This window comes from Empidonax traillii, unplaced genomic scaffold, assembly GCF_003031625.1.
Source record: "Empidonax traillii isolate 1590-97213 ecotype Southwest subspecies unplaced genomic scaffold, ASM303162v1 scaffold152:size925058, whole genome shotgun sequence".
Taxonomy (NCBI): Eukaryota; Metazoa; Chordata; class Aves; order Passeriformes; family Tyrannidae; genus Empidonax; species Empidonax traillii.
The window spans coordinates 685,774-711,499 of record NW_020955345.1 but is presented as its reverse complement, the minus strand read 5'-3'; the positions used below and the strand labels follow the sequence as shown (position 1 = coordinate 711,499).

At 48.3% G+C, this 25,726-nt stretch overlaps 2 protein-coding genes across 3 annotated transcripts in view; both read right to left on the bottom strand.

The window, feature by feature from the left end:
- CORO2A (coronin 2A) overlaps positions 1-18,848 on the bottom strand; it is a 58,138-nt gene extending 39,290 nt beyond the window's left edge. The window contains exon 1 of the mRNA XM_027884678.1: positions 18,774-18,848. The gene's annotated coding sequence lies outside the window, so the exon portion shown is untranslated. The remainder of the gene's footprint in view (positions 1-18,773) is intronic.
- Positions 7,271-25,726, bottom strand: part of TBC1D2 (TBC1 domain family member 2) — a 33,958-nt gene continuing 15,502 nt past the window's right edge. The window contains exons 12-16 of one of the 2 annotated variants that reach the window (XM_027884675.1): positions 24,237-24,422; positions 23,461-23,582; positions 21,131-22,785; positions 9,123-9,126; positions 7,271-7,281 (exon numbers count right to left, since the gene is read on the bottom strand). In XM_027884675.1, the coding sequence (XP_027740476.1) occupies positions 22,584-22,785; positions 23,461-23,582; positions 24,237-24,422 (510 nt within the window). In that variant the 3' untranslated portion in view covers positions 7,271-7,281; positions 9,123-9,126; positions 21,131-22,583. Of the gene's footprint in view, positions 7,282-9,122; positions 9,127-21,130; positions 22,786-23,460; positions 23,583-24,236; positions 24,423-25,491; positions 25,689-25,726 lie in introns of those variants that run through there. The other variant, XM_027884676.1, reaches the window with a different exon arrangement.

Genomic DNA, 25,726 nt, shown 5'->3' with positions numbered 1-25,726 from the left:
TCACAGAAAGTCTTATACGCAGCAAGAGGAGGCCTCTTGTCTCACCTGTGGCTGGATGTCTGAAGCAACACCCAGGAGCCCAAATCCAAAATCAGTGAGCCAGAACGCCCCTTGTCACAGCCTACCTTCTGGGGTTGCACAAAGTCTTGCTGCTCCTACTGTGGAAAGTCAGGCCTGCAGCACTGTGCAGCCTGACAGCTCTCTGCAGCACAGGCTGTCCACACTGGGTTTTGCTCTGCACACTAACAAATGGCCCTGTGGTTCCCTACAGGCAAGATGGGATGAAGAACACCTTCATCTTTTCCCCTGTGAGAAGCACCCCTTTTGAATTATTTTCTGCATGCCAAGGGGGACCAGCAATGCCGGTGTGATTGTACTAATATAATTACAGGCTTTAGCTTCAGCTGAAAATGTTTTCCCACATAAATAGGCCTGGAAAACCCAGTGGCAGTAAAGGTGTCTGTGCTTTGCAGTACATGAAAAGCAATAGCTCTAGAAATCAGAGAGCAATTACAGCTCACACTTTATAGCTTGGCAGATAACTCTATCAATGCCATTTTCATTTCTCCTTCCTCTTATTCCAGACATAGCTCTTTAATTTCAAAACAGAAATTGCCTTTTCCTGCACAGGAAAGAGATGGGGAATAGCCCCCAGAGAATGCTTTCTTTGGAGCATTTATGCACTCCTGCCAATTTGATTACTTTTGCAAGTAATGCATCATACTCCTCTAAAGTCCAGCATGTCTGACTGTTGCCCTTGGCCAGTTGTTTCCCTGCACCCAGCAGCAGTCAGAGGATGGGCATATGCACACAGCATCTAAATCACATGGCCCTGCTGCTCTACCAGGCATTTTGCTTGCCCCGGTGTGTCCATTTGCCACAGCCTTATTACAGGCCAGCTTGCTGGCTCTGACCCTCACCAAGGCAACATTTTTCACTAATTTGATGCTCTAGGGTTTATGCTTTTGAGTTTGCACTTTTTTCAAAAATCCACCCGTGTGCTGCCATCTCCAAAGTATCAAATTGTAATATGAGTAGGCCCTCAAAAAGGCAACCCTGAAGGCAAACAAAGGAATGTCAGTGTTATCTACAATTTGTAAGACACACACTTAAAGAACAATCTCCTGTCTTTCACAGATGTTTTACCACCGTTTGTGTTGGGCTACTGCTTCAAGACAAAATCGGGAGCCCTCAGAATTTCATCACCAGACACCAGTCTCCTGAGTCAGATGCCAGATTAGCACAGACCATTTTGTTACTGGTCTAGCTTCTCTCAAATCTACCACACCAAATGGTTTGTGAAGGTTATTGCTTAAATTAGGCTCCCCTCCACGCCTCGAAGCCATGGACACTCTCCAAGACATATCTGCAAGAGAGTAGGTCACACACCCCCGGACGCACCTTGCCATCCAAATTCCACTTCTGTGTTATATCACTATCAAGGGCAAATTATCAGCAATAAATTCCTTTGGATCCAAAGTCAAGAGACAATGTGATTATGGTGGCTCATAAAGCTCATAAAGCTCACAACCCAGAGCTTTAAATACCATCTACACACGTGATCTCAAACAATACTACAAGCTCAGAGGCTACAGGTTTATTGTTACGAGAGTAATAAACAATACAGATATGGTGTCTTTCACCTCTCCGTTCCACCTAAAGCAGGGTGGGTGGAGCCTGCACTGAGGGTATGTCTCTTTCACAACTGTGATCCCAGAAGCAAACTCCTTCCTGCAAAGATGCTGCCTTGGAGGTGAGGTTTATCAGTTCAGAGTCCTCAGACAGGCAACCCAACCACTAGACCACAGTCTTGACCATGGCACTTGACAGCCAACTGCTAACAGAGACTGAAGGGAGCTACAGAGACAGACATGTTCTCAGGCTGGCTTTTTAAGCACTCAGCCCCCAGACTAGTACCAACTAGTCAGTCCCCACGTCTAGGTAACTGCCTGTAGTTAGTTTAGGAAACAAGGTCTGCCTTGCTGAGTCCAGCAAGATCTTCTCCCCACCAGATGTGATGCAGCGCTAATAGAGAATCCAAAGTGGGACAGTTACTGCAGACACCTGAGCCTTGAAGGGGAAGCAGTTTAAGTTGCTGCCACATGAAAACTGAGTTACTGGTGAAGTCCTGCAAACAGGATTAGCCTAGCAAGCACTTTGGTATGAATAATGCATTAAAAAAAAAAAAAAAAAAAAAAGCTGGGAGTAGTTTGTAAACAAGAAAGGAGGTGGAGAGCCATTAACTAAGTGATCTGCATTCCTCGATTTGCTTTATCAATCTCAGTATTCAAAAAAAAAAGCTCAAGAGCAGTCCAGACTCTCTAGTGAATCAACAAAACCACACAAAGGACTATACCACTCCTCTCAGCCTCCAGGCTGTGCATTAGCTTTTAGCTACGGTATCTACCACATGAATAATGTAGCACGTCTTCCAGAGCATCTGTACTCCAATCAATCCACAGCAGCAAATAAAAACCTTTCAGCACGCCTTTCTATCAGGCAGCAGGACCTTTTTACAGCTGCTCAAAGGCATATCCTTGGAAAAACAACGCTATCTGCAACCAGCGCTGGAAGCCTTTTAAATAGGCCAGCTGGGAACCAGGCTTTTAAATCAGCCATCCTGCGATGGGCCTCGATTTTATCAATTGCCTTTCTTTGTCTTTTGTTTCATAAGGATCCACACCCACCCGTTCCGGGGCTCAGATTAAGGGAGCTCAGACTAAGATTTCAGCTGACTTTAGGAAACAGACAAGTGCCACTCCCCAAAATCAGCAGCTCACAGCCTGCCCTTCCCAAGAGGGACAAGGTGGCCTCACTAGCCTCTCAGCACGCTCTACTCATCCTTCTCCAGTGCTATAAAGCAGCCTCTACCACTCCCTAATGTGGGAGTATGGATAAAGAGCCCTCACCAAACTAAGCATCAGCCATATGCTCAAATCTCTGTATTTTCAGAGGCAGAGCAGGCGATGGAAAGAGGCACTTTGTCCCTCACTAATGCTAGTTTGAGTACTGGTCCTCAGCAAAAGCACAAAGGTCCCTTCTCCTTGGCAGCCCACCAGGAGCTGTAGGAACTGCTTCTGTCACCTCATTTCAGCAGCACAATGTGAAGGCTCCTGGCTACCTGAGGAAGGACATGATGCTGGTTCAAGTGGACTAGGATTTGCAGAGGTAGTGGAGGACAAACTGACAGTAGCGAACAAGATCTCAAAGAACAACATATTCTAGAGGTGTGTTATCTTTCATGAGAAAACCCAGCTCTAAATAATTCTCAAAAATATTTGCAGTTCTCTGGCACAGCAAGGATACTTAAATATGGTGCTCTGGAAGGCTGGCTGTGAAAAAACAGCTCTGCCTGTAGTATAAACATTGCACAATACAGAGGACATGAAGTAGGAAGGTGAAGGAGTCACTCGAGATTAAAATAATGAGTTGATTTCCTCATGCTCCAAACAGCAAGGTCAATACCTTTCTCTGAGCAGCCATAGCAGCCCCTCTTGCCCCTTATTTTTGGTGCACGACAGCCAGAGCAGGACATGAGGTCTCACACATGCCCCTGGAAGGAGATATGTCAGACCTTCCCTCATGCTAGCAGTAGGTCAGATCTCACACAGAAGGGTGGACACAGCCTCAGGAGAGGTGAGACAGTGGTTCCTCCACTGATATAGGCATCTTCTGCTTAGACCACAAGCAGAAGGAGATTTCAGTACTTTTGCCTCCCCCACTCATTGGATGGGGCCAGGGAAGGCAAACATTGCAGAGACTTAGCCTGTATGAACAGCAAGACTCCAGAAATCCACTGCAGCCTTGCGCTCCACAAACAACTGGTACCACGTTGTCTGTCTCAGAGCATCTTTCTTGTGAGGGACCCCAAGGCAGCTGACCAAGGGCCAAAGATATATCGAAGCCCCCAACTTGGCAAAAAGCACACTATGCAAATTTTGTTCACATTAGAGGATACACCAAGTGTTGTGGACCTAAAAATAATTTTAAGCACGTATGTGCTTGAAAGGGCTGCCAGGAGTGAGTGAAACAAGGCCGCTCTCCACAAGATGAGGTTGGGACAGCAGAAATCCAGTGGTCATCCTGGATGAGCTTTCTAACTGCCTTTGTATTCAGTCACAATTTGAAACCACAATGCACTCCCCAAGGCAGGCAGCAATGCCAGATGGGTTCCAGCATAATAACTCCCTGATGGTGACACCCGTTCATGCTATTGCCACATCCTCACCAACTGGTATTTCTCCATGGGTTTGCTCTTCTATCGTGCTGGTGCAGCAGGGAGATGGATAAGGGAGCACATGCGCCTCACAAAAATAGCTCAGACAGGTTATTTTTAAGTGGGTCATCCCAGCACAGCCAGCAGCAATGGCGAGGAGCAGTGAAGAAAGCAAAAAGAAAACTGGCAGAAACCACAGCTTTAGGCAGTTTCCAAGAGGCTCATCCCCTCCAGTCACCTGATCTGGTGAAGAATCCAAGACTGTATTTTGGGTAGGATCCCCAGAACATTGTGAGGTGCGCATCATGAAGTACTGGCTGAAGTGTCACCTGTTCTTCATTTTATTGCTGTGGTCACTTCCAAACCTGACACCAAATGTGTACTTGAGCCTCCCCTGGGACAAGTAAAAGAAGAAAAAAGAAACTGCAACAACAAAACACATGGAATCACATGAACAAATCAGGCCAGAAGGTACATCTGGAGGTCCTGAGTTCTGTCCTCAGGCCCCAGCAAAGCTCACTACAAGAGCAGGTCATGTTGCTCAGGCTGATAAGCTGAGTTTGGAAGACTGAGACGAATGGAGATCTCACTGGCCTCCTTGGGAAACCTGCCTGCCTAGAGTCTTGTGGAGAAGCCCAGACTGCAGTCGGCCTGCAGGGTTACCCAGATGACTCTGGTCAAACTTGGTGCCCACCAGGACCCTCAGAGCCTTCACTGAAGAGCTGCTCTCTTCACTGCAGGGAGCTGCTATACACATCGGGGACAGAAGTTGACATTCATCTTTTTTCCTGGGCCTGTTTACCCCTCATGAGAGACACAAAGCACTCTGGGAGCCCCCAGATTGCTTAGGAAGCTCAAGGGCTGTGATGTGTCTATGGAGGGTCTGTTGCCAAACTTTGGACTTCCTTGCAGAGGCCAGGCAAGCACTGCTCTTCCCATGAGCAACTTTGCTTCACCCTGGAGCAAGGGAGTCTGAGGCACCTGTGGCACCATCACTGCCACTCCACTGCCAAGGGTGCCTCGAGCTCTGCTTCCTGAAGATTCACATCTCTCACTCAGGCACAGGCAGTGAAACATCAGAATCACCCCCAGTCACGGGGGAAGTGTCTTCATTAATAGTTTGTAGCCAGTATCAGCTAGAAATCAAGCTGAAGTGCACAGCCCACCCTTCGGTGAGTGTGAAGACATTTGTGATCAATCAGTGCAAAGTCAATTTGTGCATCTCAGGAGGGACAAGACAGTACTCCAGGGATGATCCCATACTTGCTGGCAACACATTTTTCTGGCAGTTCAACCTCTCCTTTCACCCATCCCTTGTCTGCTTCATACTGCAGAGCATGTGCCCATACCCTGCAAGCTCTGACAGAAAGAAAGATGATGAGTTGAGGACACAAATAGCTTCAGTCAACGTGGCCTTTACAAAATACCGTAGTGGGTTAGGGAGTATGAAAGACTGGAAAAACCCAAAATTACTCCAAAACTCAGTTCAGTTTCATTAGGCTTATCAGAGCTCCCGGGAAGGGCCAGAGGCAGTATGACTGAAGCAGAGCATGGGGCCACCCCACCCTCTTTGGAGAGTAAGCCCCTCCTTCCTCTGGTTCACCTCCAGCTTTCCAAGATAGCCTGTGTACAGAAAGATAATGCCAACTTGCCTGCATTCTTCAGAGACAATACCCTCTTTCACTCTGCTGGTTACCTGGGCAGCGAAGAAAATATTATTGCTTATCAACTTCCTTGTAAGTACTAATGTGCTTCTGAATTCAACAAGAGGGCAAATTCCACCTTACAGAGCTTTTATACGCTGGCAAGATCCTGCTTCATTACAAAAGAAAAGCAAATACAACAACCTTGGTTCAAAGACCAATAAAAATGGAAGCCTAATCTCCCCCCCTCCAACCTGCAAAAACTAAAGAGCACATTGCCACATTTATTGTCAGAAAGACAGCCTTGAGAAACTCGTCATTGGACACTCCACTAGCTCAGCAGTTTCTTCTGAAACTAGAACATCATTCTTTCACTCCCCTGTTTCACAGAAAGAAGCTTTCTGCTACCCAAGACCAAGCTGGCTTCTGAGTTTCAGGAACCAAAGTTCAACTCCCTGTTGAAAAGATGCAGCTGGGTCTCAGTAACCTGCGTGTTGTTTGGGAAGATCACGACTCCTGGTCCCACTGCTGTTCACTGTGAGGCCTAAGCAAGCCTGCAGACATCAGGCAGAGCAGGTGTCTCTTCAAAAGGCTACCGTACAAAAGGCTTTCCTTGCAGCAAAGCTGAGTATCACTGATTCAAGGAGACTGTCCACCTTCAGGGAATCCCACGATCTTGGTTACTTGCCCAAGGAGTCAAAGTGGGATCCGGTGGCTAGCCAGATTTCTCTTCAAATCTCTTCTGCCTACCTGAGGAGTTGTGATCATCACTAGAACACACATATGCTAGGAAATCTGAAGTGGTCAGCAGGATGATGACGCAAGAGAAATAAATACACCAAGTGCAGATTTTTCTCCTGAGTTCTGTGAAGGTTTGGAAGCTGAATGTCTTGAGCAGCTGAATGTCTTGACATACAGCTCTTGCATCTAACGTGATGTAGTGTAACTGCACTCCCCCATGACGGAAGCTTTGTGCACTAACCAGCCCACAGTCTAGAACACTTGCAGGACATGATGAGATCCTGGCCAGCTAGACTAAGCCTGGATCTCATCTCTGAAGCTGCCTAAGAAAACTGAGTAAGATAACCAAGTGAAAATGGAAATTGCTGAACAGATGGGAGGCACTATCCAGGCCCTCCCTTGTCTGGACAGGAAAGCACAAGCACAGACACAAGGGCCCCTTGTAGGAGACCCCTCCTCTGGTGGTCTCCAGTCCAGCCTCACAGTCAGCCTGTGATCTAAGTCAGGGCAGATGTGGAACCTTCAAAATTCCCAAGGATGATGGCCTCCACCTGCATGGTCCCAGGGATGTACAGCCCTCTTGGGTATGCAGCTTTCTCTACTGTCTGACCTACTTCCCTCCAGCTGCAGCTTGTGCTCTTTTCTCCTTGTTACACTGTCTGTGCCAAGGAGAGTACAGCTCTGTAATTGTCCTCCAGGAGTCGTATCCAGATGTTAGTCACTGGGTTTGGCAGCAAAAGACAGAAGTACCTACTACCACAGACCAGAGAAGAACCAGCTGTGAGTTTCCCAATCATGAGCCAGAATTGGTTGGCTTCTGTCCTGGGAGGAAGACTTTGTTCATTGAAAGGCAGTGGGGGCAGCATCAGAGGTATTCTACAACTTCCTGAGAGGAGGTTGTAGCCAGGTGGGGGTTGGTCTCTTCTCCCAGGCAATCAGCAATGGGACAAGAGGGCATGGGCTTAAGCTCTGTCAGGGGAAGTTTAGGTTGGATATCAGAAAGAAGTTCTTTCCAGAGAGAGTGATCAGGCATTGGAATGGCCTGCCCAGAGAGGTGGTGGATTCACTGTCCCTGGAGGTTTTAAAGACGAGGCTGGATGTGGCACGGAGTGCCATGATCTGGTAATCACAGTGGGGTTGGATCAAGGGTTGGACTTGATGATGTCGTAGATCTCTTCCAACCCAGTTAATTCTATGATTCTATGATTCTCTGAAGCCCATAACTACAGAGTTCTTCCACCTCCCTTGCAGCGTCACCTGCATGCAAAAAAACATTGAGGGTCCCACATAAAAGAGAAGTGTGGGAAACTCTCCCACATCCATTCAGTGTTGAATCGGTTTATGATTCCAGTTGAGGCTTTTTTCTTTGACTGGCTGATTAAATCAGAATTGACATCTCTCTGTTCTCCAGAAAACTCCTAACGCAGTTGTGAGCTCTGTAACAGCAGGTGCCACTTATGTGACACATGACAAGCCAGAAAGAGAGTCTGGCAGGTGTTACAGACACAACAGCCAACGTTTTCTTTCATCTTGTTAGAGAATCACAGAATATGCTGAGTTGGAAGGGACCCACATGGACCATCAAGTCCAATTCCTGGCCCTGTGTAGTACACCCCAAGAATCACACCGTGTGCCTGAGAGTGTTGTCCAAATGCTTCTTGAATGCTGTCAGGCTTGGTGCCATGACCACTTCCCTGGGGAGCCTGTTCCAGTGCCCAAACACCCACTGGATGAAAAACTTTTTCCTGATATCCAGCCTAAACCTCCCCCAAACCAACTTCATGCTGTTTCCTCAGGTCCTGTCACTGGTCCTGAGAGTGCCCCTCCTCTTCCCCTCATAATGAAATTGTAGACTCTAATGAGGTCTCCCCTCAGTCTCCTCTTCTCCAGACTGAACAGTCCAAGTGACCTCAGCCACTCCTCATAAGACTCTTCACTACCCTCTAGACCCTTCATCATCTTCATTGCCCTCCTTTGGATGCTCTATAATACCTTAATGTCTTTTTTATTCTGTGGTGCCCAAACTGCACACAATGTCCAAGGTGAGGCCACCCCAGGTCAGAGCAAAGCAGAACAATCCCCTCCCTGGCCCAGCTGGTGATGCTGTGCCTGATGCCCCCCAGGACAGGGTTGGCCCTCCTGGCTGCCAGGGTACTGCTGACTCACATTCAACCTGCCGTCCACCAGGACCCCCAGGGCCCCTTTCTGCAGCGCTGCTCTTCAGCTTCTCATTCCCCAGTCTGTATGAATATCTAGGGCTGCCCCATCCCAGTTGCAGAATCCGATACTTTCCCTTGTTAAACTTCATATGACTGGTGATTTCCAAGTCCTCTAATTTATCAAGGTCTCTCTGCAGGGCCTCTCTGCCCTCGAGGGAGTTCCTCCCAGTTTAGTGTTGTCAGAAAATTTACTTAGGATCCCTTCCAGTCCTGCATCCAAGCCATTAATGAAAACGTTGAGGAGCACAAGGCCTAGGAGCTCTGTGGAACCCCACTGGTGACAGGTCACTGGCCTGATGTTACCCCACTGTGATGCATGGTACCCCATACACCACAATTTTAAAATCAATTCACCATTTAGAGCAGAGTTCAGTTTTACTTGTTTTGGTTTTCAGTCTGGCTTTGATTGATGCTGAGTAAGTGGGAGGACTACACATGATTTCCCTGCCAGGGAAATGAGGTTCTGTGCCCATTCATTCACCCGCTGGGCTTGGCAAATGCAGTTTCTGAGAAACCAGTGCCATCCCTCTGAAACAAATTCATTAGTGCAAGCGCAGAAGTAATGTTTGGTTCAGGCTGGGAGCACAGGTTTGGGGCAAATCTCCTTTTCGCTGTCATTCACTGCACTCCAGTTTGCACGGCAAAGTCATCTTGGAGCATGCAAACAGGATTCCTTCTAGGTGAAATTAAAATCATTCCAGGGTCAGAACCCAGTGCTAATGGGACCAGCTGAGTCAAATTAAAACATCCAAAATGCCTGTGGATATGAAAAGTCCTGGTACCTGGTACCTCTTTCACTCCACAGATCTACTTTTCTTGCACTCTACTTTTCTTGTTGTTATGGTTAACAGAGAGGTGAGGTCTATCACTGCCCACTTTTCCATAGACATTACCCTCTGTTTGACTTTTAGCCTTGCTTGTCATCGTATTTTCTTTGCCTCCTCTCCTCCAAGTATTGCACTCTTATACTGCTTCTAGGTGTTTCTTAATCTCTGATCATTCCATTCAGCACCATTGCTCTTCTCTGTGACCAGTGCCATTCTTCACACCTCTCCTCCCGTGTAGTAGTAGTTTATTTACTACATACTTCATTCCTGCCAGCCTTTTTACACATCATCAGTACAAGTTTTCATCATCTTCCAGCCTTGTCCCACTGCACCAGCCTCTCTTTAACCCTTCCAGGTAGGGCAGACCCCTGACAATACATCCACATGCCAGCAGAGCTCACTGCTACAGGCTCTCTCTTTACCACTGCTGCTTTCCATGCCAGCCTATTTCTCCAGCATAGCTGATTCCACACTGACAAACTGAGTTTTTCTATGCCTTTGAGTCAGCTCTGGGCATCTGTGCCTCACAGACTTTTCGAGCCAAAGGCTTATCTGTCTGTTTAGCTAGCCCTAATGGATTTTCCGCCTGCAGATTCATCTAATGGCTTTTCTTGAACCACATCCCCAACATCCTGCGTCGATGAGTTCCACTGTTTATCTGCATCCTGTAGTTCCTGGGCAATGATAAACAGAGGAATAATCACTCCCTATCTGAACTCTCCATCCCATTATACTACCATATGTCAAAAGCCATATGTCATATCCCTTTTCAGGCATCTACCAGATCCTCAATGAGCTGCAGAAACTGGCATTGCATGAGACATTAAAGACACAGTTGCACTGTAGATACATCTAGACAGTATTTGATCTTTCCACAGTGCTGCAGAAAGGAAGGGAAAAAAAAAAAAAAAGGAAAGGTAGAGCAGCCCTTGAAGTCTGGCCGTGAATTAAAGTAGCATTTTGAACTCCTGACATAATGTAGGCCAGGCAGTTTGGGATGCTATTTCCAAGCCTTAGGCAGTAAAAACAAGGACTGTGTGAAGAAGAGTGAGAAGAAAAGCACTGGGCAAAACAACCAAGGCCTCATTGCAGCTGACTGAATATGCAGTTTTCTCTGGACATCTTATATGCATTCATTAAATTATATGTGCATGTAGGGCTTTCCAGTACCAGAGTCTTCAGGCTCCAGGAAGCTTCTGAAGACTGCTCAGGGCCAGAGGAGAGCCAGCACCGTGCTCTGAGCTCAGCCAGAGATGGCAGCAAGTGGGAGGAGTCCCATAGCAGGCTGGAGGGCTGCAGGTGAGTGCAACCACTGCCCTCCGTGGCACCCTTATGCCAGGGAACTCCAGGCATAGGAAGGACAGCAGGTAATGACACAGGCACAGATATAGAAGTAAAGAAAGGAGAAGTTTTTTATAAAGAGCTCAAAATAAAGATCTGAATTTCCTGGGGAAGACTTGCTTTTCTGCAGGAGTGGAAGGCACTTGCGGATTTCCAGACTTACAGACTAACACACAGTGCGGTCATCTGCCTGTGCTGGCACTGGCCAGTGGCACCAGTGGAAGCAGAACCCTACAACAATGAAAGGTGTATGAATCACTTCTAGTGCCATGAATGGTATCTTCCAAACCCACACAACAGGCAGAAATTAGAGTATAACTACTGCTGCTTTTTTTTTTTTTTTTTTTAACCTAAGACGAGCTGTCAAAAAGTCACGGAGGAGTTCATGTTGCAAGTCATGCTGTCAGGGAAGGAAGAATAGGTAAGACACTGTAAAGCTCTTCTGAAACACACAAAACCATACACGAGATAATGACTGGTTTCCCCGGTTTCTCAAAATTGAAAGAGAAATCATCACTTCAGTTCCCTCTTTACACATCAAACAACCATTCTCAATTAAGCTCAAGAAGTCCTGTTCTACTAACAGCCCACAGAGGGTTGGACACCAAAACAAAGCTCCCAACACAAAGACTCCCCAAGCTAAAAGTAAGATGAGCTTTATTGAAATGAGGTTTTTTGAAACCTCAGGGATGACCACAATATACTCAAGGACATCCTTTGATATTTTGCCTCAGTTCAGTGAATGAACCCATAAAGCAGATAAGTGTGCTGCAGCAGAAAGTTAAGGATTCTTACCACTCATCCAAGTTTCACATTCATCATGAGTGTTTGGAAGGAGGCATGGGGCATAGGGACCAAGGGAGACTTTCCAGGTAGATTTTAGCTAAGAGTTTCCTTGGTTTAATTCCTTGAAATTTTCATTCCTAGCATCATTAACAGTTTTTTGCTTCTAATACCATGACAGAACCACAGGCAAATTTAGGCTGGAAGGGGCCTCTGAGAGTCAGTGGTACAAACCTCCTGTCAAAGCAGGGTCAGCCTCCAAGTCAGGCTGTTTCTCGGGGCCTTGTCCACGTGAATTCTGAAAATCTCCAAAGAGGGAGGTACTACTACAGGCAAGCAAATCATCCTGCTAAGCCTCTGTCTGGCTAATAATTGTGACCACAGCCAGTCAACACACAAGCCACAACGGCAGGTACTGGTTCTACACAGTGCTCTGCCTCCACGAGGATGAGTCACATACCCCTCCCTCTCCAGATCTCCAGACAGCAGAGCAGGTGAAGGTCTTTTCCACTTACAGACAATGTCCACAGTAGCTCAGAGGACTCCTGCCTTCCAACTGTCATCCCTACAGCGACCATAAAACAAAACTCAGGAAAGAATGTGAGCTATTGCTTTAGGGAACAAGAATATCACCCTGCGGCTCTAAAGGCAAAGCCCAGCAGAACATGCTGAGAGCATGGAGAGAGAAGTGCACGCTCTTCACTATGAAGAGATGGGATCCTCTAGGGGTGACAAGCTGGGGAAAGAAATTTCTGCAGGATGCCAGGTAGCTGCTGTTGTTTTTTTGCCTGCTAATGGCAGACTGAGAGGTGTAACCCACTTCCAGAGAACACTGCTATCTGCACTCAGTGACACTGGCCATTCAATGAAGAGCTGGACTTGATGATCCTTGTGGGTCCCTTCCAGCTCAGAATATTCTGCGATTCTGTGATTTAGAAGATCATGCTGTTCAAGTTTCTACCAATGCATTATCCTGGGAAGCTCTTCCCACGATTCCTCCTCTTTGCTGCTAAAAACACAACTGCCTTATTATTTTGCCAAGTAATAATTTCTGCTTCCAGCTACTGGCTCTCATTCTGAATTGTCAGCCAGACTGAAGAATCTATTATCTATAAAGACAAAAGAGGATTCTGGTCTTTCCAACTTCACAGGCACCAAAAGAGTTCACCAAAATACAACCTGGGTACTAAGAAAGACAAAAGTGTGAACTTTCCACATGAGCTTTTACCTATGAAAATCTCACTGAGGGCTGGGTTTTTCTGCTCCAAGACTTGGTTTGCCTGGCAGGGTGCATCACACCCATAGCTACTGCACAGGGGAGTAATGTTTGGCACATGAGCCTTGAAGAGGTGCAAGGGGATATAAAGTCAAGCCCTTCAATCCCTATTAAGCCCTTAAAAGAGTGCCATGATTTTTAAATCTGTGAGACACTGAACTCCTATTGATTTCTGTGGAAGCTGCTGGATGCCAGGCTATCATTAGCAAAATCAATCTTTTCAATTAAGACTCAGGCATCACTTACTGACATCAAGACCTTTTCAAATTCAAAGAGAAACATGATCACAGGCAGGAGGGGTCAGAAGAGAGACTCTGATCCTCCCTGACTTTAAGGAAAAGAGTCTCTGTACACAGAGCTGAATATTACAAGAGCAAGAACTTGGAGCAATGCTATTCTGATTTTGTTTTTGTTCCTCTATGTGTGCGTTTTGGTATTCAAATTAAATTAGAGAAAATGGCAGGGAAAAATAATGTGAACTAATTACATTTAAGTAGATGTTAGCAAGACAACCTTTGACTTCTTCTATTTGTCTGTTACAATTAAAGAGCTGCCTGGGTTCTCTGTGCCTATTACCCTGCAATTTTGTTGCCAGCACAGGCTCCTTTTAGAGGGGAAATAGAATGGAAGAAACCAGAGGATGAGGAAGATTGGTCCCTCCTGGCATCATTCACATTACAGTCAGTATTCCTAACAACATCAGTGTGAGCTTTCTTAGAAAGGAACACTGCAACTGTGCCAGCAATTCAGGCAAAATAGCAGCTACGCTTTTCTAAGGCAATATATGTCTTATATTTTTCAAGATTTATGTATTCTTGCTCAGGGGAAACACTGTGCAACACTGGTTTAAATAACTGGTTTTAAACAACCTCACCTGTAACCATGTGGAAGGTGCCTGAGAGTTGAACAGCACTGGCAGAGCCAAACTTTCTGCAGCCTGGAAAGCAAAACTCTGCAGATACTCGCTGGGAGAAGAGCTATGGTGCTACATGATTCAGCACAGATCGATAGTGTGACAATGACACTCAGTGGCATTCAGGGGTAGCACCACTTCGAGGGTCCTTCTGGCAGATTAGCAAGCTCCTATGTGCAAACACTCCCTGGCTAAACAATACCCAAGTGAGGCAGGAGTAGGACAGGCAGAGTCAGAAGAGACCCACTGCTCCCAGTCCTGAGCTTGCACGTGCTCCCTTTTGCCTGCTGTGTCAGTCCATATCCCAGCCCCAAGAGAAAGCCACGTTTGAGAAGACAGCACTTGTCCACCAAGCACTACTCATGATCCCTGACAATGATTCTCAGAAAGCCTGGGGTGGGATCCAGAGCTTTCCAGCTCTCCCAAGGAGTATTTCAGCCCTCCGCACAGGCGCTCTGCAAGGCAAGCGTAAATCACATTATCTGTAGAGCAAGGACTGATTGATTTCTGCTCTTGGGAGTAAGCCCAGTACTTGCCTTGGCTCCTCCTTGCACCTTGTTTTCTGACTGTCCCTGCTCTACTCTATGTACAAGCTGGAGCCAAGAGGCTCATATTTCCTTTACTAGTGCAACCCTGCCATGGGCAGCCTTGCCCAAGTCACCTTTTCCTGGGCGGAGCTCTCCCCCAGCGTTGCCTCCCCTGCTGTTTAAGCACAGCTCCAAGAACTGCAGGAGGAAGAACAAGATGGAGTTTGGCCTCTCCTGCCTTCCTGCAAGCTATCTAATCAGTTTCTATGGACTTTGTTTTAATCTCAGTGATAAAAATGCCACAATTGCTGGGAGTTTCTGCTGCTTTGTCTTCCTTATTATTTTCCTAGGTGACTTTGTCCCACAGAGGGAGAGAGGCAGAGCAGAGTCATCTGTTGCAGAAGGCCTCCTCTCTGCAGATAAGAATCCATGTTTCCTGACATACAGCAAAAGAGCACAGCGATTCACTGGACTGGAAAGAAACTCCTGCACAAACGAGAGCTGTGAAGGATGCTTGGAAGAAAGAGGAAAAGAGAGGCCAAACGTTGGGCACTGCTCTGGAAAGTCTGAAGTGGTGTGAAACACAGCACGGGGAGAGTCAACAGTCAACAGGAGAACAGGGCTTGGAGCTGCACACTATCATTGGTCTTACCATTGGCAGCAGCATGTCTCCAAGCTTTATAAAGGGTTTTGCTTGGCTGAGGGTCAGAAAGTCCTCTTTGTGAATTTTAAAGTGCTTTGGAAATAGTAAGCATCAGCATTACCCTAATAGAGCCCTGCAGGGTGTATTTTCAACATGGGGAATTGCTGGCAAGCCTGTAATACCGCAGAGGGGAAATCCCTAGAAATACTAGGCCAGTCTGGCTTCTACTTACCAGCCAGTATAACCCTGTGAGTGTCAAATCCCCTCAGCCCATACACAGCCTCCTGGATGATCTAAAGGTCTTTCCTGTTTCTCCTGCAGAGAGGCAGAAGGCGCGTCAGCGTAACTGGTATGTGCTGCAGGCAGTTTGCCTCAGTCAGCTCTCTGCAGCCAGAGCAGCTTAACGTGCACTTACAGAAAGCCAGATAATGACTACATGTGAAACAACTCACTGCATTATCGCTCTGGTGTCTTCTTGCCACGGGAGCAAGAGACCAGACTGTGTTCCTGTTGTGCATCAAGAGGTGGGCAGAGCCAGCTGTTTCGAAGGACAGCCGCTGTCCAGCCTCACCAGGGATGGATCCACAGGTCCCCTTGGCTCTGAGAAGGAGGTTTAGTCGCAGGGTCCTAAGCAGCCACCCACCCAGACATCAGCCCACTGGCCAACTGTAACACTGACTAACATTTTATTGCCGAAAAAGACAGGTGATGTGTATAACTGGCAGAAGGGAATATTCAGATAAGGTGGTGCGGGGTTGTGGGGGTTTTATCTTGAAGAAAGCACTTTGAGCAAACTTTCTTGGAGCAGATTTATTTATGAGAGTGAAGAACAGGGTCTTGCCCTTAAGGATCTGCTGAGTTCCCTTGGACAAACCAAGAGTGGATGGTGGGGAAATCATCTGGGACAGTCTCCCTTCACCCTGTTTCTTCACAGAAAGCCTCTGTCATACCCTGTGACAACCCAAGCCCCAACAGTTTCCCCATCAAAATCCCTGCCATGGAAATCAGGACCCCAACAGATGGGATTAAGACTTCATTCTATGCACCCACTGTGGGCCAAGGAATACAAAAATACCAGAGGAAGCAAACTCACCACAGTTTATGAGGAGGAACAAGGTCATGCATAAAATCTATCTTAGCTTGCCCCCAGGGTGGAGTCTCCCACTCCAAAGCATCACCTTTGCTTCTGGGATTTCCCAAAGTTTTCAGTTCTCTCCCTAAGTGTCTGTAACACTGAAGCACCTGGGCATCTGCAGTTCACAGCACAGGGACCTGCTCTGTATTGAACTATTCATCCCCAAAACACAGCCCACACAGCATTCAAGCATCTGGCAGTCCAGACAGCCCACAGGCAAGGGAGAACTGCCCTTGCAAAGGCACCACAAACCTGCTCTAGAGACAGCAGCCTGACCAGTGCCAACCAAACTAGAAAAAGACTAACAGAAACCTGCAACAGAGTCGGGCAACAGAAAATCCATTCATTATCCAGCTGCTAACAAATGTAGCAGACACAGAAATGTTACAAATATTATCCATTACTAACATTTGCAGAGCAAGAAAACTGCTCAGAGGAGACAAACCAGCATACTGGAGAGACATGGAGAAATTACGCAGAAAAAGAGAATAAGAAACACACATATCTGGAGACATCATGACCTGCTGCCAGGAAATCCACCTGCTGCACCAGCTCAGCCAGCAACCAGCTGGATCAATGGGATGAACAATGCTGCTGGCCAGGCAGGTGCAGCTGCCACACAGAGGGCAGCGCTCTCCCTCACCCCCTGGTCTTGCAAAACAGGCACACTCATGCAGAGCTATTTTGCCTCAGAGGAAGAGGTCAGGAGGAGCTTAGGGCAGAGCTGGGGTACAGGCAGCAGAATTCACAGAAGCACAGAATATTCTGAGTTGGTAGGGACCCACAAGGATCATTGAGTCCAACCCTTAAGTGAATGGCCCGTTGTCCAGTTCTTTGTCCAAACATCACCAGTGCCTGGGTCTCATGTTTCCCAGCTCTATGGCAGCTCTACAGAGATAATTTCCTTTGATACGTTGCTATGGACTAATAGATCGAATTAATTTGAAATACCTCTTATCTAAGCTACACTAATAGCTGTCATAATGTTAATTCACCAAACAACATCAGCACAGATGATAACATCTCCTTTTTCCCTTGCCTTTAAGAAGCAACCAGCTCTCCCCTATCCTGCCTCCCAAAGCTCTAGAGTTTCCTGAAATGCTCACAACCAAAACATGAACTCCCTCGTGCCTCCATCAGTCACTCCCTGTCTCTGATGAAACCAGAAGAGATCAGAGCTCTCCAAAGAGGGCATAGCCAGTGGGAGAACAAAGGGAACAGCAGGGCTACACAGGCTGCTCCTTTGTTAACCCACTGGGGAGCCTGCATTGAGAGGCTTAAAAGGCAACCAACAGCCAACCTTCTCCCAAATGTTCTCTGAATCCTCTGCAGAAATCGCTTCTCTTGAGCACCCAAGGGGCAGAAGAAGCTAAGCCTGTCCAGGCAAATTCCCTTTAGAGGACTGCAACAAACACTGTCTTCTTAGAAGGTGAAAGTGAACGGGGCTTTGGCGGGGTGGGGTGGAAATCAGGAATAGACAAGACGCTCCAAAGCGAGACAAGGAGGGCACCACTCCCTGCAGAGTGAATAATGATGATCATCAAGACACTACACACAGCTGACCTCCCCAGGCCATCAGCGACTTGTCTGCAAAGTGCTGTCGTTGTTACCTATCCCTTTCCAACAGCCTGCCTTAGCCCCTGACAGAGCTGCGGCATGGAAGCAGTCCTCCAAAGCTGGAGGACCCCTTCATGGGCTTGCCCTGAAAGGGGAACTGGCACCAAGAGATCCTGCTGCCAGAGAATCGTTACGTGGCTGTCATCACGCTCAATGCAAGATGTGACCTGCCCTGAAAACAGGCCCCCAAATTCCCCATGACTACAGCACAAAAAGGCCAAATTCAACCCCTCACGCACACAGCCATAGATAAGGTTTCTCTACATATAATAAGCAAAGTTACACAGATGCCAAGCCGTGCCACCCGTGGCCCCGGCTGGCAGGAGGAGGCGCAGCCTTCCCAGGCGGGCAGAGGAATGCCCCGGCTCGGCACGAAGCCCTGTTGCTCCGCGCACCGGCGGCACCTCGGAGAGGAGCGGGGCGGGCCGGCCGCAGACCCCCGGGCCGGCTGCTGGTCCGCCACGCTCCGCGCAGGAAATCCCACCGGCAGCTCCCTGCAGGAACAGCCCGCGGGCAGGGCGCTCCTGGGAGCGAGAATCCTGCCCGCCGAGGGTGCGAGCAGCACCGGCTGCCCCGGCTGCGGCCAGCGAGAACGCCCCGCTCCCAGCCCCGCTCCCGCTCTCCCTCCCGCCGCACACACCGGGGGATGCCCGAGGACCGTGGCACCGGGCGGCCGCCGCATCTCCCGCCCGTCGGTGCCCCCGCGGCTGCAGGCGGCGGCCCCAGCTCCGCACAAAGCAGGGTGGGGCCGGCGGGGGCTGCGGCACCCCCGGCGCGCAGCGGGCAGGGTAGGCGCCCCCCGCTCCCCGGCACCGCCGGGCTCCGCAGGCCCCGGGCTGCGGCAGGTGCCCGCTGCCCGGCCCCACGCCACCCACGGCCCCCGATCTCGTACCTTGCCGCTGCCGGCGGGGGTCTGCCCGTGCGCTCAGAGCCGCGCCGCGGCAGCCCGGCCCGGCCCGGCCCGCCCGCGGTCCCCGCCCCGGCCCGCCCCCCGCGCCGCGCCCCGCGGCCGGGAGGTGCCGGAGGGACCGGGGGCTGCCCGCCGCCCCTGGCTCGGCAGGGCTCCGGAGAGCCTTCCTGGGCAGGGCCGCTCTGCGGGCGCAGCCTGCTGTGGGCGGCGTGGGGTTTGCGCTGGCGATGCCGCGGGGAGAGCCCCTCCGCAACCACTGCAAGGTGCGCGGGCGGCACTCCCTACCCCGGCCTTGGGAGCCGGCCCGCCCGGGCCGACGGGCGCCATTCACCGTCACCGTCCCCCTTGCAGGGAGAGCCCCCGAGTCTGTGGCCGGAGGCACATGGTGAGGGCTGAGTGCGTGTTCCTCCTACAAGATCGTCCTGACAGCATCATGACTTTGCTATCACCTGCAGAGAGGCCTTACACTGGCTCCGGGAGCTTCTAAGGAGATGGGCATACTGTGCTGTGTCCTCAGTGCAACCACCAGGTTCTGCATATCCTGAACACTGCACACACCCCTACAACACCTATCAGTGTGCCAACCTTAGATGGCACCCTCTGGCAGATGGAGAGACACTTGCCCAAAGCTGCAGGGCCTTCACTGGTGGCAAGGGTCCTTAGAAACTTTCTCATGTTTTCAGAGCTCACATTCAGACTTTTGGTTTAACTGGTATCTTGGCAGCACTACAAACCTCTCTGGTACCCTGGGTGAGGAACTTGGCAAGTAGGCAGCAATGCCCAAGATAAAAGGGCAGAGGAGATTTCCTTGGCCAGGTCACCCTCTCAGCTAACACCACTCTGGTCCTGTCCAATCAACAAAGCCTGGGACAGCTAGCTCATCTCCATGCTTTAGTCCCGCCAGCTGTATGTAGCAGAAGCAGTTCTGGGCTGAACCAGCAGCTGTGACAAGATTGTGACACTCAGTGTCCTCCACAAGTGAAATGCTGCAGATCAGTGTAACAGATCAAGCAGAATATCAAACATGCTCAAAGATAGCTCAGATGCTGTTACCACTTTGTAACTCCTCAAGACAAAGGACTATTTACCAAGGAGCTATGTATCAACCTGAGACAGACTTAGGCAAAGACAGAGGGGGTGTCTCAAACACTCTAAACCAAAGCAACTAAGGAAACAACAGGCACGATAATGGGGATTGAAATCAGTAGAGCAGTAAGACCTACTGACAAAAGAGTGCCAACCTAGTGCCAAAAGAGTGAGGCAAGAACTGTGTCCTTAGCCAAAAGGTAATCACAGCAAGGGGAGATCATGACCATTGACCTCACTAGAGATCCCAATTCTAGTAAAAGAGTGGACTGCACATGTGAAGTCATGCCCCTCAGGGCACCTGAAGTCCTTCTGGAGAAGGAAAATCATGCCCTCAACAAGAGTAGATCCACCAAATTCTTCAAGGATGTTGAGCAGAATTTCACCATCAACCAGCCTGCCCCAAGAGTAATCTTCATGCCTTGCTGCCAGGCGCTAGGCTGGGACATCCCCGGAGACTGAGGCACTTGCACAGATACACCAGCAGACAGCTGCTGAGAAGCACTGTCCATGGATGGAAGACAGGAAGTAATCCAGCTATGGGTATGATACACAAGAAAAGAAATTCGTAAAAACCTTGAGATGCTCTTCCCTTCTGATTTCAATTAAAAATTATTTTCAGAATTACCCATCAGGGACAACACCTTGGTTCTTATGTCTACTTCAGAGAAGTTTATTTTTTAACAGGTCATTATACACCACATAGACCCAAGTATATTATATACCATAGAGATACATCCAGATATGGTTTGGTCTGATAATACATGTTTCAAATGCTTTTTTTAATAAACAAAAGGGCAAGTCAGGACAAAAGATTATTAAGCTGTTGCAGAAAGGTCTAGGAAAAATGAAATTTTAAGTGAACTTGTAATTTTCATGGTTTTGATTTAAAAGATAATGTCTGTAGCAGTAGTAAAAATCTGTATTTGTGCACACCCATGCACACAACAGTAGGAGTAAATTAGATTAGCAATATCATCTGTGAGGAAAAACCTTTTAGGCTTCCTTAGCTAGGTGGCGTAAGTGCATTTTTTTGAGATGTTGTAAGATTCCCGTAACATTTTCTTCTCATCCCACAATTTCAACATGTGCAGCTCTCAGTGACATGCAGGGGATGTATCCACTCTTCCCGAAACCTCATTTCCACTTTGATTACTTCTGTACTGCATGGCTGACCTCCACAGCTCTCCCCCAGTCTTCTACAATTCACTGAAGCTGGCTGACTTTGTGCCTAAGGCAGAGCTGAGGCAGACCTAGAGCAGGGTCTGCTGCATGCTGTCAGTGCCAGCACTGCAGGCACACCTGGAATAAAGCAACACTCAGCAGGAAGGTGGGGTTGCAGGATCTGGCATTGTGTAACGGAAAAGAAGTTGTATTTATCTAAAGCACTTGACTGCTCCTGGGTCTGTGGAGGACTGAGATGCACAGGCAGGGCATCCAGCCCAGGGGATGGGCGAGCCTGGGAGGCAAGGGAGAAGGCCATCAGATCCCATTCCCAAGGGCAGACAGGGCATCTCTGTGTACTAGATCTGGGTTCAGGGAAAATTAATGATTTTTCTAAAGAGTATCAGGACAACTTTTGTGACCTAGTCCCTGTGGTTTGCAGGTTCACTCCCAGAGTGCCATAAGCCATGGGCAAAATACCTTCAATATTGAAAAATCCTACAGAAAAGACCATGTCCCTCCATTATGAATAGGAGTCAGAGACAAGGATATCAGCACAGAAAAACCCTAACTGTGAGGCCGAGAAAGATGGCCACACATTCATCCTGGTCAAGTGTGAGGCCATCAGAAGATCCAGTCATCCCCAGTAAAAGTCTCTGTAACGTTAGGCCCTGCTTGAAGCCAGGCTGTGGTTGGTTTCACACAAGATGAGAGTTCCTCTACAGAGCAAACTCACCTCCAGATAGCAGACTGCTGCCAGGGTCAGGCCAATCCATAGATGGCTCTGCTCAAAACAAAACAAAGAGGAGAGAGAGCTCCCAGCATTTCTCAGCCAGACAGGGAGACACATCTTGTGCTCCCATGGATTTCCATTTGAACCAAACTGGAGAGGCAACTCCACTCTCCCACAACCCATTTCCCATGTCTGAGCCTGAATCCCATGGGGTGATGTACTCCAGCTTCCAGGACTTCCTCAGACCCAACACTTATCTGGACACACTGTCTTGACTGAGTAACTGCAATGTTAAACACACACTCTGATGGCAGGCTAGCCACTGAAGGCACCATGCCTTCAAAGCGCAGGTTTTCTTCCTAACCAATTCAGAACCTTTAGGTACCAATGAGGGAGGGTTCACGATTCGTTATTTCCAGGGATTTTACTTGTACATAAAGATCTTGCTCAAGCCTCCATTGGAAAAATGTAGAAAAGCCCTGCCTGGTTGGGTCTTTTGCATCACGTCAATTCCAGTCATGGTAGGACTGGTATTTCCTATGCACCCTCAGCTGTAATCCTGAACTGTACTGGACAGGGTGGGCTGAATGGGGAGAAGTAGAGAAGAGAATAAAACTCCTCTGACACCTTCCAATCCATTACAAAGTCTGACTTTGTCCCCACATGGTCATGTAACTACAGCCTTGCTTCCTGAGGCAGAGGAGCGCCTGCTGTGACCACCCTCCCCCCTCTGGTCCATCTCTTAGAGACAGTTGCTACTGATGCCCTTCTGCAAGATGGAAGGGAAGTGATGACTAACTCCATTTTTGCTAAATCTCTTCTTCCTCTTCACTAGCAACCTCCTTCAGGTCCTGAGGCCCTTGCTCTGCTCTCTCTTTTACGTAGGCTGCCTTGATCTGTTCCAGTTCACACAGCTCTGCCTCCAGCTCTTCCCGGTGCATTGACCGACGGTTCCTCAGCAGTTTCATGGGGAAGGGGTTTAAGTCATTGAAGGCAATGTTCATCAGCTTCCTACGACAGAAAACACAGGTCTGGTCAACCCATTTTCTGGTTGGTAACACACGGTGACGGATACACCAAGGGCATGCCAGGGCAGGCAAAGAGTAAGGCCTCAGACTTCAGCTCTCTGGGCTCAAAAGTCACCAAGCAGCAGAGGCTTAAAGGAATCACAGGCAATTTCTTCTCACACCAACCCAAGCAATACTTGAAACACATCTATACCACATCACCTTTTAAGGTCCCAGTGTGCAGCCACCAGTCAAAAGACAGTGGATCAGATGCCAATTCTAATGGCCTCTCAGGGAGGAATATTCCTGATGCTGAGCTCTTCTTAACACGGAAATCCTGACCTCCGACACGTTGCCTTTATAGGTTATGAGTTGTGCTGTGTACCCAAATACCCCAATCACAGCTGAGTGAAACACAGCAAGCAGTACCACAGGTTCTATTTGCTACAAAAAGGAGGCTGACACAGAATTTGTGGCTTGCTCTGCTGTAGCATGCCTTTGCCCAGACCAAAAATATTTTAAGTAATGCCAAGAAGGGAAAGTCAAAAAGAGACAAGCTGATCCATGTCCCATGGACCTCTCAGTGTATCTCTCTTAACAGATCAGTCACAATTCTCATTTGGCTCACCTAACAGGCAAGGAAGTACAAATGGAAGGTGTCTAAACTTCGTAGTCTTACCTGCCATCCATGATCATTCTCGTGAAAAAGCGTAGGTACTGGTAGATCTCCACACTGTCATGAATTCTCAGTATTTCCTCCTCGTTGTATTTAAAAATCGCAAGAGCATAGCGGAAAATGACCTGGAGGGTTGAAATGTATTTGAGTTGACAAGTTTTAAGCAGCTGAGGGACCAGGGCCCTGCTGGCATGAAAGGCGGGGTCAGGCACACAGCACTGCAGTACAGGCTTGACCCTGGGGTACTCCTGCTCTCAACAGGCTGTGCTAGGGCAGGCCTAAAGAAGTACAGAGCAAATTTCAGGAGAATGACCCTCTGTAAGCTAATTTACAGCCCCAGAGAATACCAGCACCTACAAAAGGACACCAGAGGGATTTCACAAGGGGTCTCCGATTTTCCCTATGCACAGGGGCAATGTAGGACTCACATTTTCAGATACTAACTGCCTGTCTTATGCTCCCTGTATCTGTCATACTACTAGTTGTGTTCAGGTCATAGAACAGGAGATGCCATGGCCTATCAGAGAGCTGTTTGGCAGCAGAATTACTGGCTAAAATACTCTGCACAGTATCAGGGATTAGGTCTGCCTCCTGGCAGCAAGTACACAGACAAACAGGAGGCGGAAACACATCAAGGCGCGGTGCCAAACAGGCAGGATAGGACAAGGGGTTCAGCCTCACATCTCTTTGATACACGTGTACATATGTATGTCCATCGCCCAGCTATCATGTCACAGACGTGGTGCAGATGTGAGGGAGGCCTAGACTGAGAGTTGTACCTTAGTTCCCTCGTACAAGAAGGCATCCCACACTCGCAGGAGGATGTCGCTGACCAGGCTGTCCACAAAGGCCACCAGAAACCAGTTGAAGGTGATGAGTGACACATCAATCTGATACTGCTCAAAATGAGCCGTGAGACGAGGCAGCTTCTCGGACAGGAAGTCTTTGAAGACTCTCTGATCTACCTAAAATTGACAAAAGAGAAAACAACTAAGCCCTAGTCAAGAGCAGCCCTAGTACCGAAGGAGGAGCGGTGCAACAGGACAGTGGCCTTTCTATGCTGGGGTCACCTCCAGTGCTGCCTTCTAGCAAACCACACCCCAGGAAGAGCAGAACATCCTTTGTCTCCCAACCCTTCAAAATTACTGAGCAGTGTACCTGTACAGTGCACCGGGCAAGGTGTTGAGCTGAAAAAGGCCTAAGATACAGGCAGAGATATGTGCATTCTTCTCACTCAAAAGGGTTGTATTCCTTCCTAATCTCAAAGTCCAGAGGGAAAATGCTGCCACATCTTCCTGCATCAGTCTTCCTGGGATTTTCTGTGATATCATGAGCATGCAGATGAACAACAGGGATTAAAACCTGCCCAGGTCTGAATGACTGCACATGGCCCAACAGAATGAAGACCTAGAATGCCTTTGACTTTACAAGCAGGACCTGAACTCAATTAGCATCTCTTTGTGTCCAAGTACTGTCTGTGCTCTGCTTCTGGCTGCATGAGCCGAAACACAGAATGTACTTGGTGAGATCCTTGATACAGGTTTATAAGGGCTTCATGTCAGCAGAGATGTGGTTTCTTGAGGGTAAGTGCTAAGGAGTAGGATCATGGTTAGGTCTTTCCCTATGCCATACTGTACTACTGCCCCAGCTGTGCCAGTCCACTTGACTTTGGCACTATGGTACAAATCAGATGAGGTAATATGCTTTGTCTTTAAAATTCACAAGAACCTTAAGTTTTGCAGCCAACTCAAAGCTGGAACAAGCCAATCCACAAGGTATCGCCCTATACCTTACTCTTTGCATGGGTCTTGGCTACTCTTTCAGAGACAAACCATGACTTCAGAAAGTCTTCCTAAAAAGGACTCTCTCAAATGGCCAATGGGCATTCTGATCTGCAGGGAGCCCCAAAGCAAGAACACACACTGTCTCTGATCATGAACTGAGGCAAGTAGAGTGAATATAAAAATCTCAGTGTTTTCATCCACCTGCACATGGCACTCTAAAGATAGAAGGCAGTTTCAAGAAAGATATCTGAAGGGCCGCAGATTGGTGCCTTCTTCACATCGAAGTTTGCTGCTTCACCTCTACTAAGCTCTCCTTAAAATAAGTAACTGTGCAATTAATGGGCACCTTCCTTCTGACTAAGTTGACCTTCAGGGAGTAGTACCCAATTTCCCAGTGCAGGAGATCAATTTTGCTAGCACTTTTGTACTCTCAAGTCTACAACACCTCTGCAACAGAAAGGATTGCAAAGTGGTGTCACTGTCCC